The sequence below is a fragment of the Mirounga leonina genome, unplaced genomic scaffold (assembly GCF_011800145.1).
Source record: "Mirounga leonina isolate KUSES-001 unplaced genomic scaffold, KU_Mleo_1.0 Mir_224, whole genome shotgun sequence".
NCBI lineage: Eukaryota > Metazoa > Chordata > Mammalia > Carnivora > Phocidae > Mirounga > Mirounga leonina.
The window spans coordinates 3,460,521-3,479,265 of NW_023270615.1; the positions used below are offsets into that span (position 1 = coordinate 3,460,521).

General features: G+C 42.7%; 1 protein-coding gene across 1 annotated transcript; it reads left to right on the forward strand.

Moving 5' to 3' along the window:
• Positions 1–6,920: 6,920 nt before the first annotated feature.
• On the forward strand, positions 6,921–15,608 carry RFK (riboflavin kinase). The gene is made up of 4 exons (XM_035029025.1): positions 6,921–7,365; positions 8,294–8,445; positions 12,666–12,768; positions 13,502–15,608. Exons 1-4 carry the CDS (start codon positions 7,284–7,286, stop codon positions 13,630–13,632), a joined length of 468 nt encoding a protein of 155 aa, XP_034884916.1. The 5' UTR covers positions 6,921–7,283; the 3' UTR covers positions 13,633–15,608.
• Positions 15,609–18,745: the final 3,137 nt, after the last annotated feature.

Here is an 18,745-nt window from a genome sequence, read left to right on the forward strand (position 1 = left end):
TTCTCCACCTTATACTTCTTAATGAAACATAGATTCAAAGCAAGCTTCAAAAAGCATAACTTTTCAAATTAAAACAATCTGTTACCAGATACTTCTGTGACGGAGGAGACATTACCACGGCCATGACTCACTGAGGAACCAAGTCCAAGTGCGTGAAGCAGTGAGTAAGCCAAACTCTTCTACAGAGTATAGAATTTTTTTTTTTTTAAGATTTTATTTATTTGACATAGAGAGAGCGAGAGAGGGAACACAAGCAGGGGGATTGGGAGAGGGAGAAGCAGGCTTCCCATATAGAGTTCTCCAGGGCATAGTGCAGTTCCCTAACTTGAATTTTTTTGTTTGCATTTTTCATGGCAAACATCTGCGAAGGGAAAAACAAAGTGGTAACCTGCCACCTTGTGGATGCACGTGGAATGGACCTATTCTAGTTTTTGGTTTGGGTTTTTTTCCTCCTGGGGAGAATTTAATACTGTATTTTTGTTTTTCCCAATTACAGAAGGAATAATTATTGACTGAGAAAAATAAAGGAAAAGCGTAAAGAACAGTGGATACTCAAATATGAGTGGATTGTATTAAAAAAATTAGTAATCATCCCAATCTTGATTTGGAGTGTACCCTACTGAAGCAGCATAGTGAGTGAAGGAGTGAATTTTTCTAAGTCTGAATTTTCAGGTCAGCTGTTGGCCCCCAGGCCTGGCCTGACATTAGGGTCTGACCTTCCAGAAATATTATTCATGTCCCATTTGGCTAGAAGATAAAATTATGTTTATGTTCCACAGAGGTATAGAAATGATTTGTTAATACTATTGATAACTGTCCATTTCCACATGAGGGGTGTATTTTATTTTATTTTAGAGAGAGAGAGCAGGGGGAGGGGCTGAGGGAGAAGGAGAGAGAATCTCAAGCAGACTCCCCATTGAGCATGGAGCCTGTAAAAAAAGAGGGTGAGGGCTCGATCTCAAAACCCTGAGATCAGGACCCGAGCTGAAACCAAGAGTGGGACACTCAACCAACTGAGCTACCCAGGCACCCAGAGGGGTGTATTTATGAATCAACTAAACAAACATTTCATTATGGGTTGTTATGGGATAGATGGGTCTAGAAGACCAGGAGATGAGTTAACTCTCCCAGAAAGGGTGATCTTAGGTCCACCGTCGAAGACTGAATTCTGGGCTGGATGGCCCTCTGGTATTTCATAGATTCTTTACCTTTTTTCGGGTTTACCAAGTCCCAGGCTCAGGTCTCAGTTTCCCTTTCTACAAAATGATAGACTAGATTGGTTATTTGCAAACTATGTGTTTCAAGAGGTTTCAAAATGTTTCATCCAAATTTCTTTTTTTTTTCAAATTTCAATATAAATATATATCTTATCAATTTCATTTCCACAGTGTTATTACAAAAATTTCTGAATTGATCATGTTACGAAAGTATATCCAGGGATACGACCCAAAGTTGAATGTGTTTGAGGCTCTCAGCATGTTTTTGTGCCCTCACTGAGGAAATTTATAGCATACAAAGGAAATTTTCCAAGTTCAAACTCCAAAATACATTTGAGGCAATAAATATCACTTTTGTTTCTTTTTCATATAAGGATTCCGTGTGAGATTCTACATGTCTGTTTTCAAGGGGGGAATTCTGAAGACACGGTACCCCTCAGCTAGCTCATTTGTCTTATAGTCTGTTTATAATAAATTCTCTACAACAGACCAACAGGTAATCTTAATAGTACAGCTAATACCGAAGCCTTACTATCCATGAAACGCTGATTTACTGGCTTTTCCCCCATTAACTCTTTTCCAATGCTCTATGAGGTGGCCAGTGTTATTACTCTCATTTTACAGTCCGGAATTGGGGTACAAAGAGGTGAATTGAGGTGCCTAAGGAAGTGGTAAAGCCGGGGTCCCCCCTTTTACCTGCTACGGAGCTCTGTCACCTCACGTAGAATCTTCCTGCCCTGGTGTGCACAGTGCACATTCCTGCCTCAGCAAGGAGACTAATGCAGCTTGCCTCAGCTTGACACCATTCCTTCCTCCTCCCTGTTTAGCCAGTTCACAGCCATCCTGAGGGTCCAGCTCAAGCCTTACCTCCGGAAAGCATGTTCCAATTTGCCTGATTTGTGGGGCTCCCCCGCCTCTCGGGTCCACTGTAGCATTGGTTCATGCTAGGAAGCCTGTTTGTGCAAAGGCCCAAAAGTGTGTTAGAGGACCTGCAAAAGTTCAGGAGAGGCATGAAGGCAGAAGCAGGGGAGGGTGGTAGGGAGGGATAATGGTTTTGTTTAGACTTACCCTAGGGTAATGAGAAGCATGGAAGGGCCGTTGGTATGGCTTGATCAGAATGGCATTTGAGAAAGGTCACTGAACCTCAAATAACTGATTGGGGTTGACTGGGGTCAAATCTAAGGCTTGGGAGAATAGAAAAGAGGCTGCGTCTAGTGCGTAGGTGAGAGGAGGTGACCTGGATTCAGCTGGTGTGAGGGAGAAAGATGGGTCAGGAGACACTTGGTGACTGCTTAGATATGCAGGCTGTGACCTCTGATGTCAGACTTAAAGATCAGCAATTTTTAGATGCATTTCTTAAAAATAGACTTTATTTTTTAGAGCAGTTTTAGGGTTCCAAAAAAATGAATGGAAAGTAGAGAGAGTTCCCCTATGTGGCCCTTTCTCCACCTCCTCCTTGTCCCGCAGTTTCCCCTATTATTAACATCTTGCATTAGTGTGGGGCCTTCGTTATCACTGATAAGCTACTATTGATAATCATCATTAACTGAAGTTCATAGTTTACCTTAGGGCTCACTCTAAGTGCTGTACTCTTCTATGCATTTTGACACATATATAATGTCATGTACCCTTCATTAAAGTATTAAAGAGTTTCACTTCCACAAAAAGTCCTCTGTGGCTCCGCCTACTTCTTGCTCCCTTCCTCCTAACCCCTGGGAACCACTGCTCTTTTTACTGTCTCTAGAGTTTAGTCCCCACCAGAATCACATATAATTGGAATCATGTCATACATAGCCTTTCCAGGTTGGCTTGTTTCACTTAGTCTGATATGCATTTAAAGTTCCTCCATGTCTTTTTGTGGCTTGATCCTTTCTTTTTTATTGCTGAGTAACATCACATTATATGGATGTACCACAAGCTTTTATGCATTTACCTACTGAAGGACATCTTAGTTGTTTCCAAATTTTGGCAAGCTGGAGCGGCTTTTTGTGTGAACATAAGTTTCTAACTCCTTTGGGTAAATACCAAGGAGTGTGACTACTGGCTCATATGGTGGTTTTGTAAGAAACTGCTGAACTGTCTTCCAGAATGACTGTATCATCTTACATCCCCCCTCCCCGCACGAATGAGAGTTCCTGTTGCTCCACATCCTTGCCAGCATTTGGCGTTGTCAGTGTTCTGGATTTGGGCCATTCTTACAGATGTGTAGTGGCATCTCACTGTTTTCTGGTTTTTTAAGTTTTATTTGTTTAAGTAATCTCTACACCCAACATGGGGCTCAAACTCAAAACCCCCGAGATCAAGAGTCACATGGTCTTCTGACTGAGCCAGCCAGGCGCCCCAGTATCTTATTGTTTTAATTTGTAATTCCCTGATGACACATGATGTGGAACATCTTTTTTTTTTTTTTTTAAAGATTTTATTTATTTATTTGACAGAGAGAGACACAGCGAGAGAGGGAACACAAGCAGGGGGAGTGGGAGAGGGAGAAGTGGACTTCCCGCCGAGCAGGGAGCCCAATGCGGGGCTCGATCCCAGGACCCTGGGACCATGACCTGAGCCGAAGTCAGGCGCTTAACGATTGAGCCACCCAGGCGCCCCTGGAACATCTTTCATACACTCATTAGTCATCTTGATATCTTCTTTGGCGAGGTGTCTGTTCAGACCTTTTGACCACATTTTAATTGAGTTGTTTGTTTACTTATTGTCAAATTTTGAGTTCTTTAGACTCATTTCTTTATTGTTTACTTAGTGTGGGCCTTCTCTCTTCCCTTCACGTTTCCTCAGTTCTGCTCACTCCCGATTCCCACTTGTGATCTTTCTTCCTGCAGAGAGACAACTCACCATCAGAGAAGCAGGCTCTTTGCCCAGCAGCAGAAGAAAGGATGCTGTTAAAGCAGCTCAGACAGGGAAGTACAAGACATATTTTGAATACTTGGTTAAAAGCACTGTTTGATAAAGACACACACATACACACACACTCACACACTCACACTCTTTCAGCTGTAGATTTACACATACAATGGGAACTGTGAATGCCAGGTAGTGTATTTTTGTAGTCAAATGACTGGGAAAAGGGATGTATCCTACAAGGCTACAGAATAATCACCTGAATTGTTGCGAGCCTATCCTTTGGCCACTGAGGTGGAGTGCAGGGTGGGGTGTCAAAATATGGTGTTTCTCCCGATTGGATGGGGGCCCCAAAGGTGGGGCAATGATCCATTGGGTGGAAGCAAGCAGCGAGGGCAGTGAAAGGATTCACCAGAGGCAGAACAAAGGTGATAGAAGCTTACTGAATACACTGCAAGGTAGTGGTGAACAGGACAGCATAGGAGAGAGAGGCTGTCTACAAGGAGGCAGTGGGTTGGGGGGCTGCATTTAAAGGGGGAAGGTGAGGAGGTAAGGTGACATATGGAATTTTCCCTTTTTTGATAACTGTGCCTGGCTTTAAGTAAGTAGACCATCGGTCAGTTAGGGCCTATGGATATTTTGAGGTGGTTTCCTGAGGGGCCTGTCTTTATTCAGCCAGGTGGTCGCTGTGGGCCCTTTCTACATTCCACCATTCATGCCTATTTGTCTAAAAGTAGCCTCTACACAGAGGTCTGATTTAACTAGTAAAGTACTTTAGGGATAAAGCTCAGAATGGTCGATTGAAGGGAACCCTTGAGAGGCTATTTTATTTTAGAGTGACAGGGGAGCCACTGAGGGTTATTGAGCAGGAGTGGAAAAGGATCAGGCGGCTGCCTTCCGTAGCCTATGCTGATTAGACAGTAATTATGCATAGTCCCTGAAATGTCACCAGGGTTAAAAAAAACAATTGGAGCCTAAATGCTCCATCTTAGGAATTCCCCAACCCCCCCTTCCCTCTTTACAAATTGGGGTTAATTCTTTCCTCCAAAACTGATGTGAGGATTATAGGAGATAGTATGTAAAGTATCTAGCATTATCTCATTTAATTCTTTTTTTTTTTTTTAATTTATTTATCTGAGAGAGAGAATGGGAGACAGAGAGGATGAGAGGGGGAGGATCAGAGGGAGAAGCAGACTCCCTGCCGAGCAGGGAGTCCGATGCGGGACTCGATCCCGGGACTCCAGGATCATGACCTGAGCCGAAGGCAGTCGCTTAATCAACTGAGCCACCAAGGCGCCCTATCTCATTTAATTCTTAAGACCACCCTTCCTCATTTATTTCTCATGACTCATTTAATTATTTTATTTCATTTAATTCCGACCTCCTTGGAACTCTGGGGTGTGGAGGACTAGGACCCGGGGCTGCTTTACCAGGCTCTCACCTCCAGGCTTTTCTTATTTGGTCTATCACTGACGACAACCATGACGATAATAATTTTTAGGAGAGGCCAGGCAATTTGTTAAGTGCTGTACATGCATCAGCTCACTTAAACCCCACAAAATTAATATTCCCAATTAGTTGATAGGGACACAGATTCAGACAGCGTACTTTGCCCAAGGTCACCTGGCAATTAAATGAGGCAAGCAAGGCTTGTATTCAAACCCTGGCTTATCTAGCTAACACCCGTGCTCCTAACCATTAACTATACAAGGGCGGCTTTCCAAGCACTTTGTCAGGTCTTCTATTGGAGTATGACAGCATAGCACTGGAATCAGGCTCACCAGTTAGTCTCTCCCACTAGACTGAGTCTCTGAGGTCAAGAACTTGTCTCAGTCCCCTTTGCTCCCCCAGCACCTTGCACGGTACTTGGCACACATTGGGCTCTTAATTCGGTCTTTCTGCAAATACTTAGGGCATGTTTGCTATGAACACGTGCTACACTAGTCCTAGGGAAATATGACAGTCTTGCCCACAAAGACCCCTTCAGTACCAATACAGAGAGAATATAATTTTACCATTGGGTAAGCATTATCATAGTTACATGCACGTAAGGTACAAGCGACTGCCAAGTCTGGACAGGATTTCACGCAGATGCATAGAGAAAAGCAAAGAGAACAATTAAAACTTCCTTCTCAAGAACAAGAGGATGCACCTTGTGACTGACCCTAGTGTTTCTCGCGAAAAAGACATTTCCCTTGAGTTACTTCCCTAGGTAATGTTTACAGCTCCAAGGGCTAGAAGGCCCACAAACTGCATTGCAGTAGAGATGACGCCTTTTGTCGGGTTTATTAAATTCTCAAGGTAACACTTCCCGGAAGGAGGGTTAGGTAGGCAGCTGCAGCCCTCCTGAAAGAAAACTGCATTTCTGCAACCTTGCACTAGTCACCGGGGTCGCAGCATTAGACTAGGACTTGCTCCCTTGGCGCTGACATTCCCATATGATTTCAGACAGCGGCAGGTGGTCTGGGGGAGAGGAGGACCATTTCCGGCAGATAGTTAAAGCCTCTACGAAGTGGTGATCTTGAGCTGGAATTGGGGAACTTTAATGTTTAAAGAACGGATGAGTGACGAATGACCATCGAGCTCGCGGTTGCCCAGAAGCTAAAGAACGTCTATGGCGTCAGAATCGTAATGAAAAGGAGAAAGGGAAAAGAAACACTCAGGATTGTCGGAGAACGGCATTTTCGGAGCAACCAAGATCGAAGAGGGATTCCCGCTCCAGTCTCCAGCGCCCAGGAGGGGCGGACCGGCGGCTCCGGGGCCACGGCTGGGGGCGGGGCCACGGCTGGGGGCGGGGCCACGCGGGGGCGGGGCTACGGAAGCCGAGCGGGCTGCGGGGCGTTTGGCTGAGGAAGTGCGCGCAGGCCTGCGGCGCTGGGCGGGCTCAGGCCCTCCCCCGCTGACCCTCCGCTCTCCCCACCCACGCCCGCGCTTATATCCGCCCTCGCCGCCGTTCCCGGGGCGGAGACGCAAGCTTTTAGTCGCTCGGCGGCTCCGGTGGGTTCAGTGGCGTGAGGGGCTCACTGCGGCGTGTGGTCGGCGCCGCCTGGCCCGTTGCGCGCCCACCCCCGCGGCCGGCCGTTGGGGGGATTCGGGCTTCAGCCGAGCTCCTGCGGGTGTTCCCTGGCCGGTCCGGGGGATCCGGGCACCGCTTCGACGGCGGGTTCGCCGGCGCCGCGGACCGGGTGGCAGCCCGAGCCCCGGGCGGACGGCGTCATGAGGCACCTGCCGTACTTCTGCCGCGGCCAGGTGGTGCGGGGTTTCGGCCGCGGCTCCAAGCAGCTGGGCATCCCCACAGGTGAGCGCGGAAGGTCGCGGCCCCCCCCCCCGCGGCGCACCCGCCTCCCCCCTCGGCTCCCGCGGTTGGGTCAGCTGGGAGCCGCGACGTCAGACGCGGGACTTGGGGCTGCGGGCGGAGGTGACGCCCTCTCCTCTGCGTGGTTCTTGCTTTGTTGAGGCGGAGGATCTTTGTTCGGATTGAGGAAGCGCGTCCTTATCCACCGCTCGGGGCTCACCGGGGACCCGGCTTGAGGGGCGGTGAGGGCAGAAAGCCGAGCAGAGTTCCGGGGATCTCCCTTTCCCGCCTCCCTATCCAGCCAGGCTGGAGCTGCCAGGCATGGCACGCGTCATCCCGGTTAGGAAACGTAATGTGAACCAGATTGGTTGAATTTCCAAGCCAACTGTAACGGGTTTTTTGTTGTTGTTGTTCTCTTTGTATGTCTTGTTAGCAATTGGATGAGAATCAGATACCTTTTTTGGTCTGTCTGTATTCGGCTCAGTAGTCAGGACCTGACTGTGTGAATAATTCATCCTTAAAAATACATCCCAGGGTTGTCCCTAGTCTTTGAGTTTGGGACCCAGCCACGTATATTTTGAAAATAAGAGTCGTTTCAAGAGATTCTGAATCTCCTTAAGAAAGACTAGGTCTAAAAAGCCCCCGCTGTTCATGCACCTGTTTTCATCTACCTCGAGAGTGTGTCTGTGTTTTTGTTTTTTGTTTTTTTGGAGAGCTTTATACATTTAATTGTTCTTAACCTAGCCACGTGAAGAGGAGGAAAAAAAACCCCAAAAAACCCAAGCCAGACTGTAGAATGGTGAGATTGATAATCATAGGTAGGATTCCGGGAAACTTACGAGCATAACAATTTAGGCTAGCCTTCATGCGATTTTTATAAATATTTGCTGTGGAACTGTTAACACTCGGAATATTTATTTCTGTTATTTAGCTAACTTTCCGGAACAAGTAGTTGATAATCTTCCAGGTGATGTATCCACTGGCATTTATTATGGCTGGGCCAGTGTTGGAAATGGAGAAGTTCATAAGATGGTGGTGAGCATAGGATGGAACCCATACTACAAGAATACAAAAAAGTCTATGGTAAGAATTATATTTAGCTCTATCACTGAAAATGGGATGGTAATTTAAGGTGATATTCAGTATTAGATGCACACAGAAATCATCAGTGGTACTCACAGATTGGCCAAATTACTAGAATTTTTGGCAGTTTTCTTGAAGGATTTTCAAGTCAAGGGTTTAGTTACTGTTTGGATTAACTCTTCATCCTTTCACTTTCAATGTGTTTGTGTCTTTAGATCTAAAGTGAATCTTAGAAAATAAAGTGAGTCTCTTGTAAAAGGGGAAGTATAATTGGATTGTGCTTTCTGATCATTGTTAATCTCTGCCTTTTCGTTGGAGAGTTCAGTCCATTTACATTTAAGCTAATGACTGGTAAGGAGGGACTTCTGCCATTTTGCTGTTTTCTATAGGCCTTACAGCTTTTTTGTTTGTTATTGCTTCCATTACTGCCTTTTGTTTTTTAACCTTTTTTTTTGTAGTGACACATTTTGATTTCCTTATTTCCTTTTGTGTACTTTCTATAGAATTTTTTTGTGTGTGCGGTTACCATGAGGAGTGCATTTAACTTTCTACAGTTATAAAATCTAATTTGGATTTATGACAATTTTGATAGTACATAAAACTCACAAATTACATCCTTATACATTGTGTGCCCAGTAACATACAGTAATATTTTTATGCATATATCTTTTAAATCACGTAATAAATAAAAAGTGGAGTTTCAAGCCTAATTGTAATAATATTTTTTATAGCTGTCCATGTGTTTACCTCAACTGGAGATAAAAGTGAATTACCTGGGGCACCTGGGTAGCTCAGTTGGTTAAGCGTCTGCCTCTTGATTTCGGCTCAGGTCATGACCTCAGGGTGGTGAGATGGAGCCCCTCGTCAGTTCTGTGCTGGGCGTGGAGCCTGCTTAAGATTTTCTCTCTCCCTCTCCTCCCGCATTCCCCTTAAAAAAAAAAAAAGTGAAATACCTAAGAGCATGTTTGATAAAATTGAGCTTGCTACAGTTAATATAGTTCATTCACCCTTTAATTAATTGCTCACCCTGCTAAGATAGAAATGCTTTCTTCATAGATGGTGCTTTCTAATAAAATTGCGAGGTGATGCTTTTTTTTTTCCTCGCAAACTACTTTGAGGGTGTACCCTTCTCTTTTCGTAGTACCCATGCCACTTAAGACCTTAATCTGCTAGATAGGGCTGGATCTTGGTCAGGTTAAGTGTGTGGCAAAAACGAGTAGGTCTGGGGGCGCCTGGGTGGCTCAGTCGTTAAGCGTCTGCCTTCGGCTCAGGTGATGATCCCAGTGTCCTGGGATTGAGCCCCTCATCGGGCTCCCTGCTCGGCGGGAGGCCTGCTTCTCCCTCTCCCACTCCCCCTCCCCCTGCTTGTGTTGTTCCCTTTCTCGCTGTGTCTCTGTCAAATAAATAAAATCTTAAAAAAACAAAAACAAAAACGAGTCGATCTAAATCTCGTCCTTTTTGAAGGGTTTGTAGAAGTCTGTCACAGTTGGAAAACCACAGGGCTAAATCCTGGTACAAACAGAAACGGTGCAGAATTGCTTAACATTGTGTTCAGTATTTCTTAGTTTTGAGTATTAAGGATGTGGAAATTATTTGGAGTAGATAAGGAAAAGAACTAATAAAAGAACACAAAATAGTGTTCTGTAGATGGGGAGGAAATGAAGAGTAGAGGGAAAGCTATTCCGTGATAAATTTCAGGTAACAGGACTATTACTGTAGCGAGCCAGTGAAGGAATGCCTTCCAAGTCCTGCCGGAGTTAGAAGAAACTCAGTTTTCTGTTGGTAGGAGGTTCATACTCTTGAGGTTTTCTTTTTCCTTTTCTTGCCAATATCAGATATCTATGATGTGCCTGTTGAAGTCTTTTCCCCTTGTAAAACAAATTGGATTGGCTGTTTTAATTGACTTAAAGAAGTTCTTTAGTATGTCCTAGATCCGCTTCCTTTGTTGGGATATGTATGCAGATATTGTCGCCTTCTGTGTTGCTTTTTTTGGTTTGTTTTAATGGAGTGGTGTCTTTTGAAGAGCAGAGGTTCTTAATGCTAATATAATCCAATTCATCATTTCTCTTTTATGGTTTAGTGCCTTTTATATCCTGTTTAAGGAATCTTTGCCTACTCCAAGTCATAAAGATACCTTTGTTTTCTTCTAAAAACTTGTCTTAAACTTTTCTCATCAAATTGATTTTTGAGTATGGTGCAAAGTAAGGGTCAAAATTCATTTTTTCCCATTTGGATACTGACTCAGCCCATTTCTTGAAATACCATTCTTTCATGAGAGCACTGCACTGTCACCTTGGACATAAACCCTGTGACTTTATATGTGTGAGAGTCCAAAATGTGCTCATACAGACTTGGTCTCCTGATCTGTCTTTGGGCCATTACCACATTGTCTTTATTTTCATAGCTTTTGTAATAGGTCTTGATTTCTGACTGTGTAAGTCCTCTACTTTTATTTTCAAGATTTTGGGGGGGATAATTTCAACCTTCTACATTTCCTTATAAATTTTGGAATCACTTGACAGTTTCTGTCATTAAAAAAAAAAACAACTAGGATTTTGACAGGGGTGGCATGGAATATGTAGATGAATTTAGGAAGAGTAGACATCTTTACCATTTTTCTCAGTAATGTTTTATAATGATCACTGTTGATGCTTCCGTCTTAAGTATCACTTCATATATTAGATTTTCTTAAGTCCTACACAAAATATGCTTCTATCACTAAGTTTCATGTTTCCAGATTGTTTAAACTTCTCAACATCCAGTGCCACCATCCTAGTCCAGTCTCAACCATCTTCTGTATTTGTTTGTTCTCTTAATTGGCTCTCCTGCTTTTGGACTTAGATTTCTTTGTAAAAGTCTACTAAAAATCAGATTGCAGAACATCATCTACCTCCTCCACCATTTTGCTTCGACATGTCCCGTACCCATTTGTCAACATTGTTCCTTGATCAGGATCCTGCGTTGGCTCTTCTGCCTACATGTCAGTCTTCACTTCTGCCTAACCCTAGGAGGTTTCTGTAATGTGGTGTGTGTCAGGGACACATGGATCCTGATTAACCTTAGAAATGGTTCTTTTTTTTTTTAAGATTTTTTATTTATTTGACAGTGAGAGAGAGAACACAAGCAGGGGTAGTGGGAGAGGGAGAAGCAGGCTTCCCCCTGAGCATGGAGCCCGATGTGGGGCTCGATCCCAGAACCACCTGAGCCAAAGGCAGACACTTAATGACTGAGCCACCCAGGCGCCCCTATTTCTTCTTTTTTTTTTTATTATGTTACGTTAATCACCATCTATTTCTTCTTAAGCAAGTTTTGATAGTATGCCTTTTCAGAAATGTGTCTATTTTTTTTTTTAATTTTTAATTATTAGAGAGAGATCATGAGCAGGGGGGGAAGGGCAGAGGGAGAAGCTGACTCCTCGCTGAGAGGGAGCCCAATGCGGGACTTGATCCCAGGACTCTGGGATCATGACCTGAGCCAAAGGCAGACGCTTAACGATTGAGCCACCCAGGTGCCCCAGAAATGGTTCTTTTAATAGTAATCTCTCTTAATACTTTGCTCCTTACTTGGTGCTGTTTGTTTTTTGTGTTTTTTTGTTTTTTTTTTTTTGCCTTGATAAGACTTAATTACTCCGCATGTTAGTTTTTTTAAGGATTTTATTTTTAAGTAATCTCTGCACCCAACGTGGGGCTCAAACTCAGAACCCTGAGATCAAGAGACGCATGCTCTACCGACTGAGCCAGCCAGGTGCCCCTGCATGTTAGTTTTTTGGTTTTTTTTTTTTAAGATTTTATATATTTGAGAAAGAGGGAGAACACAGAGGGAGAGCGAGAGGCATACTCCCCGCTGAACAGAGATCCTGACATGGGGCTCGATCCCAGGACCCTGGGATCATGACCTGAGCCAAAGGCAGATGCTTAACCAACTGAGCCACTCAGGTGCTCCCCCCCCCTTTTTTTTTAATAAACAGCAAATCATACCAGATTTGTGGTATAACATCTGCCTTACTCAGTTACAATGTTTACATGTAAGGTCAGGGGCAAGAACAGGACTGATGGAAGAATTCAGGAAAAAACTGCACTTAGATTTTAACCTGTCTTTAAAAATTTTGTAAGGGTTGATTGTTTCATTTAAATTATCCCCACCATAAATGTGGAGACATATTTCAAATTTCAGGTATTCTATAATTTGATGGTAACTTTTTTAACATTTCTTAATTCTAGGAAACTCATATCATGCATACCTTCAAAGAGGACTTCTATGGGGAGATCCTTAATGTGGCCATTGTTGGCTACCTCAGACCAGAAAAGAACTTTGATTCTTTAGGTAAGTTCTGTTTAGGTCTTAAATATTACTGCAGCTCCTTCTACTGCTTCTCCTAGTAACAGCGTGGCAGGAGAGCGAACATTTGAGCATTTACTGTGTGCCTTACATGCATTAAGTCCTTTCACCCCCACCGAAATATATGAGGAATTATTTTGCCCATTTCACAGATGGGGAAATTGGCAGAGAGGGATTAAGTAATTTGCTCAGGGTCACATCAGTATGTGATGGAGCCTAGATTCAAACCCAGCAGGCTGGCTGCTTCTCTCCCAACAGTGTGAAGTTAGTGAAATCTTTATTTCCTTTTCATATTTTAAGGAATAAGTGGGAATGAATGCTGAGATGAATAATGGATGCTTTGCAATGCTTAAAGTGTACGAAACTAAATCGATACTTGAAACTAATGGTATCAAGGATGTTAGTGTAGTGTGGTTGTGTCAGTTCTCTAGAATTTGACAAATGTGAAGACTGAAGAGGCTTGGTCACGGGTATTTCTTCCATTTGGTATTTGTGACATACCTTCGTGCTAATGCCTTTCTCTAAGAAATCGCGAGAAGATCAGGGACATCTCTTGTGGACCGTTGACTTTTACTTAAGTCTGGAAGAAGGGATAGAACAAACATTTATCAGGCATCTGCCCTGCGCTGAAGACGCTGCCAGCCTTCGGGTTTTCAGGAGTCCGAACAAAGGCGTGGCAGCAGTTTTTCATCATTTCCCTGCTCTCTTCTCTCCACAGAGTCCCTTATTTCAGCAATTCAAGCTGATATTGAGGAAGCTAAGAGACGACTAGATTTACCAGAACATTTGAAATTCAAAGAAGACAATTTCTTCCAGGTTCCTAAAAACAAAATAATGAATGGCCACTGATAAAAAAATCCTCTTATTTATTCATTCACGGTTTTCTAATATTTTACTGCTTATAACTCCTCAGTCGTTCTATTTTGAAAATCAAACATTTTCCTACAGCTGTGAATTAGTTTAAACAGTACAGTGTCTTTACCACATTATGTTTCACCCATTCAAATTAAACCCATCATGCTATAGTACTAAAGTGATCCATTTTGAAAATCAGGATTCTTTTTTATGTAATATGTTGATTAAAATGTACCACTAGAAAGGTCTTAGGTGTCTTAGAATGGAAATGGAAATGTATATAAGTATGGGTAAAAAGGCAGGTCACTAGATTTGAGATGAGAACTAATAATTCTCATGGTACATAGTAGTACATCTGTACTTGTGTAGTAAGTTCTGCTAAACAGAGGAGGCTTATGAAAGTAAATGTATTCCGCAGAGGTTTGAGAGTTGATTATAAACCTGAGGGGAAAAAATCCAGACTTTATATTTTTGATAATTTGTGGGTTACTATATTATTGCAAACATGTAGACGTGTGAATTTTTTTTTTCCCTCTCGTGTGAAGTTGCATTGTTGTTAGTCATTTCCTTTATGAGGTCAAATCATTGCACTGTGTTCCATTTTGTTTTACAGCTGCCTCAGTTCTAATTGGAGACTCCCCCTCCTGATCATTTTGTTTACCTCCTGAAGTGGTAAAATGAGTATTTTTCTAATCTCTAGGTCCCATTTTTATGTTGTATAGCACTTCTCCATTTTAGGGGTCGACGTTCATTATTTTTCTTGACTTTGGTTCTTTTTTTCCTTGAAACAATTGTCCGTGGTTTTTTTTATTCTATCCCATTTAGAATACCTTACAACTGTTCACTTAGACAAAAGATTGCATCTATAGCTACCATTCCATCCCTTCACTATATAAGCAGTGATTAAGTGCGTATCCATATTGCATTTTAGGAAAAATATCCCCCAAACTTCATTAGGTTTCCTCAAGTTTAAATGAGCACACAGCAGTTCATTTGTATATACCATTTTCTTAAAGAACACAAAACATTTGTTTTCCCCCTAGGGAAGCCATCTAAGAACCCATTAAGTTATGGAAGTTGTTTATTTTTAATGCAATTACATGTTCCTGAGCAAATGTAAACTGTTGTAGCTGTGTACGCACAATGCTAAGCAGTGCTTTGTAGCTTGGGGGAAAGGCGTAAATAATAAAGTTTTAGTTACATAATCCTCATACTACGCATTTTTTCTTCCTCCTGATTAAGAAGTAATTTTTGGCGACTTGAGACTCTTATTTGTATTGGCAGGAAGTTGAAATCTTTGGGTATTTAGGAAATTAAGATTACAGATTGTTTGGGTCTCCTGAAACAGTACCTTTCATTATTGTTCACTTAAGCACCAGATTTAGTGTGGGGAAAGGGAGCAGAAGTATAGAGAAGGTAATTTTAAAAGTAACTCATTATAAATCATTTTCCCTGATCTGCATACATAGAGAACAGATATTAAGAAAAATATAAAGTATTTAGAAAAACACCTAAAACATCTGGAGAAAGGGGAAGCATGAATAAATTCAGTTGGATTGTGTTTTACTTCTTGGTATATGAATTTATGGCATACAATGTAGTATGTGTCTTTCTTTTATAAAAAGACTTAGAAAATGTAATTTAATGTTAGAGATCCTATACTTGAAAGAAGCCGCGATTATTAGTGGCTTTTATAAAGCAAAGACAGAAACAGACATGGAAAGTGTAAAAACAGATTTGTGTGTGTTTGAATAGCCTGCTGCTAATTATGTCCTCATTAAGTGTGTGAAGTCTTGGATATTGTCACCTGACAACTTGAAAATCGTATATTGTGAGGTTTAAGAGTGAGTTAATAGTGTCTATACTTCTCTTAAAGTTTTGTATTAAGTATGTATTATAAGAAATGGCAGTAGTATCATTTTTGATTAATCTGATTTCAGGCCTTGAAATAAATCTAAATGATGTTTCTTTCCCTGTGTCAGTTTGAATCTTTTGCCCTGTCTGTGTGTAGGTTCCTCATGTGCCGGCTGGTGGTCCCTTGCCAGTGTGTTCGAGAGTCTGACTGGCAAGTTGCAGTTGGCCGCTCGAGGGGAACCTGCCGTGCAGTGGTAGTTCTAGAACCAGGGGCTTTGCCTTGACAAGCTCCTGTTGATGCCCTGCAGCACAGGTTTATTTGGAGAGCATTCTAATTTATTTTTTTTTAAGATTTTATTTATTTAGAGAGCACAAGCTGGGGGAGCACGGGGCTGGATCCCACGACCTGAGCCAAAATCGAGAGTCAGACCCTTAACCACCTGAGCCACCCCGCCGCCCCTGGAGAGCAATCTATTCACAGGGTTCCCAAAAGTCTACTTCTCTGAGGGTGAGGGTCCCCATTGTATTTTGAGTCCTAAGAGCCAGAGGAATAGAATCTGAGTTCCCTTCCGTAACTCCTGCTCCAAAACGATTCTGCAGTCTCAGTGACTAGCAGCCCCTGGGAAGGCCTGCTTGTGTCCGGCGTATGCAGAGGGACACGCTGCTCTTTCAGCACCTGTCCAGCACTATCCGCACTGGGGGCTTACACGTTTGCAGCTAGGGCTGCTATTGGAACAGCTGGGATCAGGGAGACGTAAGCCGGAAGTTTACCAGAACTCAGGAGGACAGTTTTGCTTTCCTTTTCCTCAAAAGTGCTAGCCTTTTCCTGTCTCCCCGCCCTGTAAATAATAAGGTGCCCTGTAAAGAGATGCCATCAGAAGCAAGAGTTAGCAGCAAGGAATTCTAGAACAAGCTCTACAAAGATGACAGATACAGGGATTATCAGATAGAATTTGACATGACTTGAATATGTGTAAAGAAATGAGTGTTAAAAATGGTAGAATGAGGGTCTATACAAATTGGATGGAGGGGAGGTAGGTGGGGGATGAAGAAATAAAGGGGATTAAGAGGTACAAACTTTCAGTGGTAAGATAAGTCACAGAGATGAAAAGTATAGCACAGGGAATATAATTAATAAAATATGAGGACAGATGGTGACTACACGTAACCGTGGAGAGCACTAGTAACGTACAGAATTGTTGAATCCGTATGCGGTACGCCTGAAACTAATATAACACTATGTTAATTTAAATATATTATAGCTTTATTAGGGTATAACTGACATAACAAATTGCACGTATTTGAATTGTATGACTTGGTAAGTTTCGATATATGGATACATACTTGTAAAATCAATGTCAGGATAATAAATATCACTCCACCCCCCCCCCAAAAAAAACCTGGGGAGAATAAGCATGAATTTAAAGTGGTATTCATATCTTCAAATCTGGAATGTCCAGGTGAATTTAAATGTTTACTCTTTTAGTTGGAGGTGTAGATGATTACAAGATGCCAACGCTGGATGGGAAGTTAATTTTTGTGCCCCCCTCCCCAGCTTCATATGTTGAAGTCTTAACACCCAGTGTGTGAGCAGGTGGGACCTTTGGTGGAGGGTGGAGCTGTCATGAATGGGATTGCCCTTATAAAATGTTACCCCAGAGAACTTTTCGTTCTTTCTGCCCCGTGAGGACACAAGGAGAAGTCAGCAGTCTGCAACCTAGGAAGCATCCCATCAGAACTTGACCATGCTGGCTCAGACTTGCAGCCTCCAAAACTGTGAAAAATAAGTTTCTGTCCTCTTTAAGTCACCCAGTCTGGGGTATTTTGTTATAGAAGCCTGAACAGACAGAGGAAACCTGATGTGAAGCTTAAAATAGATGGCCTCCTCCTTCCCTGCACTCCTCTCCCTTCTCCCGTTCCTCCTCCCCCGCTCCTCCTCTGTCTCCCCCTCTCTTCTCTAATGGAAACAGGTGTGAGCCATTGGGTTGGGAGTGAAGCAGGTACAAAGGCATCATCTATAAAATATTTGTAATGTTTTGCTTTGGAACTAGATTTGAGATGTCAAATTGCCGTCCTCCAGGAGATTAGTCCTTATTGTGTTCTTAAAATCAGTGCTGTAAACCAGTACCAGTCCTGTGGGTTACCCAGCACAGTGGGAGAGCAGAGCTGCTGGAGGGTATGGGGAAGGGGTGGGTGCCAGTCCCTGTACAGTCTTGAGCTCTCACTATTGCTATCTGTGGGAGACCCTCATTTTTTTTGCTGGAACTTCCAAGTTTATTAAAGGCTCTCCAACCAGTACGGAATTGCTATCAAATGAAGTTTTTTGTTTTGTTTTCAAACCTCTCCCGAACCCAACAAAACCTAATACTACTATTCTGAGATTTCCACATATTTCAAAACTAGGACTTTCCCTGGCCCATAGCCTGACGAGCTGGGCCTGTTCTCTACCGTTTCGTATAGAACTCGTTTGAGTACTTCTTTCGAGGTTTTAGAAGATGGAAGGAAATGTTATCTTGGATTCCCTCCCCTTAAAATTTCTTTTCTTCATTCCTTTTTACAGTCTTGCAAAAGGATGGATGATAATGAAGTATCTGTTATTGTCACAGCTTCACTACACTGAGGATATCATGGTTTTTGTAAGAGCACAGTTTTAAAAGTCAAACGCAGGTAACTGGGTGCACATTGAGCGTTCAAAAGAAGAGTAAGGACCCAGTGTTTCACCATAGAGAGTCAAGATACGAGTGGTTACATTCCATCTAGGAACAGAGATAAATTTTAGCTCTTGTAGCAACAGGAACTTCAGTGTGCTTTTACTTAATATCATTTCAAGGTTCTTCACGATAAGTCTGAGCCATCTAGCTAGATATTGTTACCACTCTTCAAATGAAGAAATGAAAACATCAACTCAGTCCAACTCAAGCTGTGTAGGAAGAAAGTTTCAGAGCTGGGTGTTGCAGCCCAGCCTATTTCAAGAGGGAAACAGTCTTTACAGACTGAGCCTTATAGCAAGTTATTTTACTTCCCTGTGGCTTAGAGTCTTATCTGTGAAACAGGGGTAAAAACAGTGCCTGCCTCATAGGGTCGTTATGATGATTATAAGGTTTAAACAAACTGATCCATGCAAAGTGCTTCCAATAGTCCCGGAAACCCAGTGCTGGTTACTTTTGCAAGGTGGTTATTTCTTCCTCGGGCCAAAGATAACATTGCAACTTTAAGAACACAGCGAACTCTTCCCTAGATTATATGCAGAGAG